Here is a 10,801-nt window from a genome sequence, read left to right on the forward strand (position 1 = left end):
ACTAAATTGTACCTCCTAAATGTTTTGGGTACTAATATATACTTTTGAGGTACCAATATAGACACTTTAAGTACAAATGTGCACCTTTTGAAAATATACCACCCTAGTGACAGCCCTCATTTATGAGAGTGTATTATACATTTTTTCAAAGCTGTAAATCTATAAATTACACGTTATAACATGTCATGCTTGAAGATCGGAAGCACCAATAATAATGGATGATAATAATAATAATAGACAAACTTGAAAAATCAGTATCAAAATAAATGTATATAAACTAATTCATTAAACAATTTAATAACTATTACATAATATAATATTTAAAAATATATATAAAATGTAAAAGAAAACAAATAAACACAGATTAAAATAAAAATAAACTAATATTAAACAAAAATACAACATTAAATAAACGTGTAGAAAAAATAAATACTGTAATACAAAATTATTAATAAATGTAATAATGCATCTAAATATTTCCAATATGATATTTTGGACCAATTTATTATACACACTCTCAGAAAAATAGATATAAAAGCTGTCACTGGGGTGGATCCTTTTCAAAAGGTACACATTTGTACTTAAAAGGTGCATTTTAATACCTAAGGGATATCAATATAGACACTTTAAGTACAAATTTGCACCTTTTGAAAAGATACCACCACCCTAGTAACAGCCCTTATTTATGAGAATGTATACATTTTTTCATAGCAATAAATCTATAACTATAGACATGTCATGCTTGAAGATCGGAAGCACCAATAATAATAGATCACATTGATAATAGGTAAACCTAATACAAGTATTTATCAAAATAAATGTATATATAACTAATTTTTATTACAAAATATAAGATTTAAAATAAATATAAAATGTGAAGGAAAACAAATAAACAGATTGAAATAAAAATTTACAAATATTAAACAAAAAATACTACATTACATTACTACATTAAATAACAAAATTAATGCAGTAATACAAAATGTATAATAATTGTAATAATGTATCTAAATATTTCTAATATTATACTTTAGACCAATTTATTACATACATTTTTTCATAGCTATGAATATATAAATTACACGTTATAAATATATCATATTTGCAAATGGGAGGCACCAGTAATAATAATAATGATGATGATAATAATAATAGATCAACTATATAAAAAATATTTATCAAAATAATTTATGTAACTTGTTATAGCAGTGAAGCAAAATAAAGTCTACTGATAAATAAAAGGTGAAACATTCAAGTTTCACGATGTTGTGATTTTAACAAACAGAATTAGCGATGAAGTAACTAAAGGCTAATTTAGCTGCAAAAGGTGGTATGATTATAAAAATTGTATATAAAACTAAGTTAGCACAGCTAGATGTCTTTAAAGAACGTCGTTTCACTTATTTAACGTGATATACAACATTAAAAAGATTTCAGTAAGACAAAAATATAACTTAGTCGGCTTTACCTGGCGCAAAAGATGCTGACAAAAAGTGACGTTTAGCCTGAGGAGGTAACCTTGGCAACCACTCGAGCGATTAACGGAAAGCAACGGAATAACGTAAGTACTGATAGTTTATTACAGATAACTATAGATTAATCCATTATAAAATGTAGTATTTTACTTTTAAAGACAGTTGACCTTTGGCTTACTGTGTTAGAGACCTTCGTTTGCGCGAGACCCCCATTAACACTTCAAGAGGATTAAATAAGTGCGAAAGAGCCCGTTTAAAACGCTTAAAATACAGCATAAACCTCTACTGCTCCATCTCTGCTCATGTACTCACCAGCGTGTGTTATCGTGGACGTGCTCCAGGACGGAATATCCGAAAAACGTCGCATCTGGTCCACGGAAAACCACTGGATATTGTAGATCAATGTTGAAGGAATAAGCCAGAGAAACCGAACACAAGCACACAAACACATCCAAAGCGCGTATTTTCCGCGTAGAGAGCTCCGTCATTCTGTTGGGCATCCTCAGTGCTGGGAGTCAGTCCGGTGAGAACTTTAGAAAAGTAACCAAAACTGCGCAATAGTCTGAGAACTGAAGGAAAAACTACATTTAAACGACGTCTAAACTACAGTAACGCATGCAGGCGGGTTTATAGAGTGTAAGTCGGAGGTTTGGGTCAGGATAGCGGTCTCATCTCTTGTGCTGCTCTCTGGAGTTTCTCTTGGCGTTATTATGAGCGCTGGGCTCAAGCTGACGCGCGCGCGTATATGTGTGTGTGCGCGTGTGTGTGTTGCACGAGCGTCACATTTCATATTAAAACAGCGCCGCGTCCATTGGCGACACCTGCCGGTAGAAAGCAGCACTGCAAATCATATTGAACTGCTCTCAATACATCAGAGTATTTGAAAATGTGTCATCATGGTCTATCTTATTTCTGGGCTCATTTTTATGATTATGAACAACATATATTTAACCCTTGTGTGTGTTGGGGGTGTTTTATCCACTCTGGGACGGGTGATTTTGAGTCTTAATTTGGCGACAACTTTGGGTTTCAACAAATGGAATGATTTTTGGTGACAAATCTTGCTTCGACACATATTTTGGGATATTATCAAAGTCCCTTGAAGGCGTATTCTAACACATATTATTCTACATTTAAGTGTTTTCTATAGTCTTTAATATTATTCAGCTTTAAGTGTAATTTTAAAGTGCTTAACTGTTAATTAGGCAAGCCGTTGGACAACAGTGTTCTGACTTGGTGCTGGAGGGCCAGTGTTCAGTGAACTTCTTTCAACACACCTCCCTGGAAGTTTCTAGCGCAGGGGTGTCAAAACTCAATCCTGGAGGGTCGGTGTCCTCGAGAGTTTAGCTCCAACCCAAATCAAACACACCTGAACCAGCTAATCAAGCTCTGTAGAAGCTTCCTGGCAGGTGTATTGAAGCAAGTTGGAGCGAAAATCTGCTGGACACCGGCCCTCCAGGACCGAGTTTGGACACCCCTGTTCTAATGTACAAAGAAAGAGCTTGATTAGCTGGTTCAGGTGTGTTTAATTGGGGTTGGAACTAAAATATGCAGGACACCGGCCCTCCAGGCAGGCCCGGATTGGCTAATAGGGAAGACCGGGAGAATTCCCGGTGGGCCGGTCCATTTTTCGGCCGCGAGTGCCGGTGTCCCTAGCTCCAGAATCTGTTGCTCTCAGCAATCACACTTTTTAAATTAATGTATTTATTTACTTGACCACAGCCTTCTTATTCATTATTTTACGCAGCTCTGCTCTTTTTATCTATTTTCTCGCAGCCTCGTGAGCAGGATGCAGCCTGCAGATTAATGATGATATTAACCCAGATGAGGCACCTCTCACCGTACAGCTGTTGTGGACGAGTGGTTAGCACTTTAGGATATGACGCCATCGACCAGGGTTTGATCCTCATCTGAGTAATTTTTTTTTTCATTTTTATTGTTAAGACATATAATACTGTTAGGGTTGTTGAACATTTGAAGTTCTAAAGCAGCTGTTTTGTCAAAAAAAGACGTGATAGTGTAATTAGAAACTGAATTGGAAATGACCTTATTTTAATATAGTCACTCGTGAACTGAGGTGGGCCGGTCTGAGGCTTGAAACTCCAGGGCTGAAAAGGAGTCCCACTCCGGCCCTGCCTCCATGACTAAGTTTGAACACCCTGGGTATAGCCAATAAGGGAAAAAATCTTAATGGGGATATCAACAGGGGCAACCGAGGGAAAGTTAGGACGATTCTAAGGGCCCGCACAATTTTGGGGCCCACAAAGTTACTATTAGGAGGCACAACAGCTGTAAAAAAAAAATAAAAATAAAATTAAATTAATATAATTTTTTCTTTAACTGTAAATATAATAAATACATAATCCCATTTCTCATTTTTAAGTTGTCTAAACATAGTCTGATATCTGAATACTGATCATTAAAATACTGTAAGATACTGTTTTTGCTTTTAGGTTACAGTAAATGGTCAAAAATAAAATTGGTAACAGCTTTCTTTCTTTCTTTTTTAACAGTCCATTTTAATGTGTTAATTTAAAACTATTTTAAAGAAAAAAAGCCAATTTACGCTTACTTACAAAAGAAACCCAGCAAGATTCTCATCTTCATTCACAATAGTACACATGTCCAAAAATCTTCTATTTATAAGAATTATTTGATGATATATTAAAGGGCCATGTTTAAAAATTCGTTTTTTGGCACCACAATACTCATTAATTCTCATTGTAAATCACGTTTCTTTGACACTATCCTTCAGATTATAAAGGTTTTCTCACCCACTTACTAACAAAACATTTCCAATAGCAATTTTAGCATGATAACTTATTACTTTAGATATTTTTATAAGTATGGGTCAGAATAAGTATGTTGTTTCATTCTGACAAAAAGATCTGTTAAGCTGAATGTTACTGAACATTGTTTGACCTATATTTTGACAATTTAGTTTCACAAAAGTTACTTAAAAATTAAAGTAGATACTTGACATATATTTATTATGCTTTCTATGCATATGCAATACTTTTCTAAATTTAACTTGATGCAAAATAACAAAATAGTGTCTCATCCTTATCCCAAATTGACTGGTAGAAGAATATGATAATCATTCTTCATTCATTATCCTTCAGCTTAGCCCCTTTATTTATCAGGGATCACCACAGTGGAATGAACTGCCAACTACTCCGGGTTATGTACATTTCAGCCAATTTAGATGATCTAATTCCCCTATTCACCTTATTCTCCGTGTACAAGAGGGCGTGGCCATTTGAAACTTTTTGGCTGGAGACTTCTGGTCTCATTCACTTCCATTAATTTTTAGATGTTAAAAACAGCTTGTTTTGCTGCTTGATGTTGCAAACTGACACTTTCATATTGTATTATATTGTATTATTATTCTATTTTGTCTGTATGGTCATGTGAACACTTGTTTTGTAGAGCAACTAGTTTGACTGTTTTCTGCCGTTCATCATTCCTAGTCATTTCTCCCATAGGCAGTTGAATCGGAAGTTATAAAACAATCGCAAAAACGAGCGCACTTCCACATTGAAGAATAAGGTCAATAGCGCATGTGTTTGGACAGTGGGGGAAACCCACACCAACACGGGGAGAACATGCAAACTCCACACAGAAATGCCAACCAGCACAGCCGGGACTCGAACCAGCGACCTTCTTGTCGTAAGGTGACAGTGCTAACCACTAAGCCACCGTGCTGCCATATAATCATTCTTTGCACACTTAAATTTTACTTGGCTATCATAGACTATAAATAGAGATGTCCAGATCCAATCACGTGATCGGAAATTGGGCCTGACAAAGCAGTTTCAGACTGAAATCGGACGTTTCTACCTAATCAGGAATCGAATATATACAGTTAAAGTCAGAATTATTAGCCCCCCTGAATTATTAGACCCTCTCTTTATTTTTTTCTCAATTTCTGTTTAATAGAGAGAATATTTGTTCAACACATTTCTAAACATAATAGTTTAAATAACTCATCTCTAATCACTGATTTATTTTCTCTTTGCCATGATGACAGTAAATAATATTTGACTAGATATTCTTCAAGACACTTCTATACAGCTTAAAGTGACATTTGAAGGCTTAACTAGGTTAATTAGGTTAACTAGGCAGGTTAGGGTAATTAGGCAAGTTATTGTTAAATGATGGTTTATTCTGTAGACTATTGAAAAAATATGTAGCTTAAAGGGGCTAATAATATTGTCCTTAAAATGGTTTATAATAAATTAAAAACTGCTTTTATTCTAGCCGAAATAAAACAAATAAGACTTTCGCCAGAAGAAAAAACATTATCAAACATACTCTGAAAATTTCATCACTCTGTTAAACATCATTTGGGAAATATTTAAAAAAGAAAAAAAAATTCAAAGTGGGGGCTAATAATTCTGACTTCAACTCTATATAGTCATATTTTTTTTACACATCTATAGTTAAGCTTGTCTTTCTTGTCTTCACACAGAAACAGCAACATGTGTGGACGGACATTACTTTGTTGCAGAGATGATTTTGGTTAAATGCCGGCAAAGTAGAACACAGAAGCAGCTTGAAAAGGATAGTGCGAGTATGTCTGCGGTCTGCAGGTATTATAAAGTGGATGACGACATCATTGCCATAGCAAACTGTAAGATACGCAAACTTGGGATTGCCTGCCGGGTAGGTGCTATTTTTGTATATTATATTTTTTGTATATCTAAAGTTGCACTAAAGTCCACAAGTCAAGAATTTCTATTATTTATTACTTGATTGTTCAAACTACCTCACAGAAGTGCTCTATTTGTTAACAGAGTTGTTGAATGCTAAAATAAGGTGAAAATAAAAGGTGAAAATAAAAAAGGAACAGTTTCTTTGCTCTTCTTTTTTTTTATGTATTATAGAAGTACCGGACTGGGTTTTGGTACCGGTAGATACTCAAAATCAAATGACTCGGACTCAATGGCTCAAAAAAAAAAAAAACTAACTATAACATTACAGCAAAACTAAAGATGATGGCTAACTAGTCTTACCAACAGGTTTGAAATGCTGTGCATGAAAAAGCAAGTTGTGAATGTAGTGTAAATAAAACTTTATTAGTTGTCTTAAAATGTATTAACCACCTCAAAAGTGCCCCATGAAAGACAGATTTATAGCCTTTTCCCCCCATCATGATTATTTACAATATGAAGCGTGGTTCTAATTAGTCAGCTTCCCCAAAAATACAGTATTAAGTTACAAAAACAAACAAAATGGCGTAATAAAGGATCAGCGCACTATGAGCCTGTGTCTTTATATTGTACATGTGCTGTGCAAATCTTTAAAGGGTCATTTCATCTAACCATAAAACAGAGAAAAGAGGAAATCATTCAGGAGAAAATAGGAGAATTAATCAAACTGAGACTTACAGTCAAACTTATTGCACAAGTTCTCGAATCATACAAGCGCAGCTTTAAAAAGAAGAACCGTCTAGCCTAAAACTGAGGAGGAGAGAGCAGGAAAGATCATGTCAGAAATTACTGCCAATCTACACACTGAAGAATAGTCTTTATACTTCCTGTCCATTTCTTAACCTATCCTAGATCCCTTGTACCAGTGACCACGCACACACACACACTCACACTCACACAGAAAAAGAGAGAGAGAGAGAGAGACAACAGTTCGTACACACACACACACACACACACACACACACACACACACACACACACACACACACACACACACACACACACACACACACACACACACACACAAACACACACACACAGTTCTCATACACACAAACAGAGAAACACACAGACACACACACACACACACACACACAATCAGTTCATGTACACTCACACACACGCACGCACTCACACACACCCCCAAACAGTTCACACGTACAAAAACAGTTTATACACACATGCACTTCACACACACACATGCTTCACACAAACTCAGACACACACAAACACAAAAAGAAACACGCACAAACAGAGGGAAAGAGAGAGAGAGAGAGAGAGAGAGAGAGAGAGAGAGAGAGAGAGGTAGAGACACACAACCAGTTCACGTACTCTCAAAGACACACACACACGGACACACAGAGACACACACACACACACACACAACCAGTTCACACACACTCACAGATGTACGCACACACTTCACACAGAGAGAGAGAGATAGATACACACACACACACACACACACACACACACACACGTCAGTAGCATTTATCAGAGCAGCAGGAGAATGGGTGGTTCTGTGTTCCAGGTTGAGGCAGAGTTCTGGTCCTCCTCACCGGAGCCAAGGCTGTAAAACACACAGATGGAGAACAGAAGCTCAGTTTCAGCATCAGGATCTACGACAACACACAAACAGCAGCGAGCGCTTTCACCTGACGTCACATGAACAAATCAGAGACAATTACAACCTGCTAGCTTCGGACTTGTCAGGTTTTTAGCTGCAAGGTAGATTGTCAGGTTTTTCGCTTATTCAAGTTTTAGGAACAACAAATAATATCTTGACTTCTAGTTGATCATTTGATATCAGAAGTGGCTTATATGAAAGGCAAAGACCTCTAGATTACGCTTATTAGACCACAATAAAATATGATCATGCCTTGATTTTGAATGATTAATTAGGACAGTAAGGTCTGACTTTGCTGAGACAAAAGTCTCATCACTGAACAGAAATAATGTCCAGTGTAGAATATAAAGTCCTGCTGCAGTGGAGACAGAATGAATATTGTGTCTGACTCCATCATGAGCTTGGAGGACTGCATCCATACATCTCTGACATGACTCAAATCACTGATTAATAAAGTCATCTGGAATGGCAAAGAAAGCATTTCTGCAAGACTCCCAGAGTTCATTAAGATTCTGTGGATTCATCTTCAACGCCTCCTCCATTTTACCCCAGACATGCTCAATAATGTTTATGTCTGGGGACTGGGCTGGCCAATCCTGGAGCAGTCTTTGCTTTCAGGAGCTTTGATGTGGAGGCTGTAGTATGAGAAGGAGCGCTATCCTGCTAGAGAATTGTCCCTCTCCTGTGGTTTGTAATGTAATGGGCAGCACAAATGTCTTGATACCTCATGCCGTTGATGTTGCCATCTACTCTGCAGATCTCTCGCACGCCCCCAAATAAGTCTTCTGCAGTATTTGTGATGATTGGGATGCAGTTCAAATGATGATTCATGGGAAAAATCCACACTGTTCCAATTTACTATGATCTTTTATGTGAAGCTGCTTTGACACAATCTACATTGTAAAAGTGCTATACAAAAAAAAGGGGAATTAAATGATTTTTTAAAAATCCTCAATGATTGTCGTATGTCAGACGGCACGAACATGGCTCCTATGTCACACGGTAAGATCTCAGCTGTTAAAGTCAGACTGAATGACAATGAAGACGCGCCAAATATAAAAAGAAAACGGCCCGGGAGTTTGACGTCATTCACCCGAGACACAGCTCTATCCCGTGTTCTGAAATTATTCCTCACAGCAAACGTAAACAAACTGTACCGGCAATTTGTCTCAATAATTAAACTAGGAGAGAAAAAAACTGCTTTGAAATTTCCCCACAGTTGTTTGAATTCTCGCATGGATTGCGTCATCAAATTCAGAGCTCCTATTGGCTCTTTGATTGATGCTCATCACAGCTGCAGGAAAGTGTCTAAAATCTTCAGACACTGCCAGAACTTCATCGAAAGAAAAATCTGATCGCAATGGGAACTAAGCTGCTGTCTGTGAACATGTCAAACCAACGATCAAAGAGATTTTAGCTTAGGATTTACTGTCGTCTGTGGAGTTGCTGTATGTCGTATTGCCCATTTAGGACCACACAAAATCTGTGCGTGCAGAAATCGGCACATTTTTTTTTGTCAATCATTGAGTCTATGTAAATAGGTAAATATATATTTGTTCATTTTTTATATTAATTTCAGTAATATTATTGACTAATATGCAAATGTTTATATGGTTGATTTACAATACAATTCAATATTTTGTCTTTCAGTAGATATAATATGAGAGATTTGCTTTGTTTATCAAACAAGTACATCTATTGCATTGTTAACCTTAAAAACAAGTTTTTTTTTTCATGTAGTCAGTTTTTAGTTGCTGTTACAGTCATATGTATATGCCTGTTTGTTTTGTTTGTGTGTGCGCGCTCTCTTTTTCTCTCTTTCTCGCTTGCTTGCTCACTTCCCCTCTCTTTCTTTGTCAATTCTCCAGTTCGCCCATTCCAGTATCCCATTCGTCTGTGAAGACGTCAATCTCAATTCCACCTTGTGACATCATCACCTTCACAACCAATCAGCATAGGAGCTCACAGTTTAAAGGGATGTGAGCGGGGAAGCTCGTTCTGCTTTTGCTCTGTCTTGCTTGCTTTTGTGTGTGTTTTTTGGCTTGTTGTTATGTGCTGTGATATTGACGTGAACTTAGTTTTGATTTTGGTCTTGTTCTTGTGTTGATCGCTGTTACCGTCTTGGATGTGTATATGTGGCAATTTCCTGACGTCTGGCCTTGGATTCGAGGAGTTTAGATGTCACGTGACATACACTTTGCATCACGCAGATAACTCCACTGTCTAAACACACTAGTTTAGAAGTGGGTGCCACCAGCTGTAAGTTTTATTCGTATTTTTGGTTGACATGCAGTTTTGTTTGTTTATTTTGTATTAGACAGATTAGTGGGTAAATGTTAGCTAGATTTGGGGTTTTTGTTATATTGCTTTCATTTATTTGGCGCCACTTAATTCTCGTTCACAGTTACTACACGTACAAAATCATAAATTTGCAGTAAAGATAAGAGTATAAATAGCAAAAAATGTCTGCAGATTCTATCTGGCCCTACTCATAACACTCTCACATGTTTATTTATTCTATTTTTTTTTTTTTAATTTTGAGATTAAGTGTAATTTACACGTGGTTTCAACATGTGGTTTCAACAACTAGACGCATTTATACCTGTCCAGTTTTGTCCTCAATCTCCTCCTGAAGTACTTTGAATGACTGGATTTACGGCCATTGTGAACACAGTTCAGAGGGCATCTAAACCTGCTCTTTTCACATTTACACAGCTATCTGATAATAAAAAAGCGAATAAAGTGAGCTGCTGTAAACACTTCTGCTTCTGAACACTAACCATGACTCGTGAATCCTCACGCTCCAGAACCTTCTGCGCCTGATCTGCAGGAAACTTCAGCATGGATGTGATTACTTTAGCCATAGTCTGCAAAAACAAAATGTAAAAAAAAAAAAGAGATGAAATTCAGAACTGAAATGCTGCATCCAGCTTAATACTGAGTAATGAATAGCAATAAATACCAGCGGGAAATGATCAAATGAATTC

At 36.6% G+C, this 10,801-nt stretch overlaps 2 protein-coding genes and 1 long non-coding RNA gene across 13 annotated transcripts in view; 1 reads left to right on the forward strand and 2 right to left on the reverse strand.

The window, feature by feature from the left end:
* itga9 (integrin, alpha 9) overlaps positions 1–2,221 on the reverse strand; it is a 199,804-nt gene extending 197,583 nt beyond the window's left edge. For 5 of the 9 annotated variants that reach the window (XR_012388514.1, XR_012388515.1, XR_012388513.1 and 2 more), the window contains exon 1: positions 1,788–2,194. Coding sequence is in view for 3 of the 9 variants with exons in the window: in XM_073919447.1 (XP_073775548.1) it covers positions 1,788–1,975 (188 nt within the window). In the remaining 6 variants the exon portion in view is untranslated. Of the gene's footprint in view, positions 1–1,468; positions 1,760–1,787 lie in introns of those variants that run through there. The other 4 variants (XR_012388516.1, XM_073919446.1, NM_001324498.1 and 1 more) reach the window with 3 other exon arrangements.
* Positions 1,510–10,796, forward strand: LOC141377079 (uncharacterized). The gene is made up of 4 exons (XR_012388998.1): positions 1,510–1,561; positions 3,252–3,389; positions 5,947–6,140; positions 9,683–10,796. It is a non-coding gene; the product is annotated as an uncharacterized lncRNA (long non-coding RNA).
* Positions 6,533–10,801, reverse strand: part of golga4 (golgin A4) — a 98,934-nt gene continuing 94,665 nt past the window's right edge. For all 3 annotated transcript variants that reach the window (XM_001921263.9, XM_005157071.6, XM_073920316.1), the window contains 2 exons: positions 10,595–10,681; positions 6,533–7,757 (listed from right to left, as the gene is read on the reverse strand). In XM_001921263.9, coding sequence (XP_001921298.3) covers positions 7,743–7,757; positions 10,595–10,681 — 102 coding nt within the window. In that variant the 3' untranslated portion in view covers positions 6,533–7,742. The remainder of the gene's footprint in view (positions 7,758–10,594; positions 10,682–10,801) is intronic.

The sequence above is a fragment of the Danio rerio genome, chromosome 13 (genome assembly GCF_049306965.1).
Source record: "Danio rerio strain Tuebingen ecotype United States chromosome 13, GRCz12tu, whole genome shotgun sequence".
In the NCBI taxonomy this organism is placed as follows: Eukaryota; Metazoa; Chordata; class Actinopteri; order Cypriniformes; family Danionidae; genus Danio; species Danio rerio.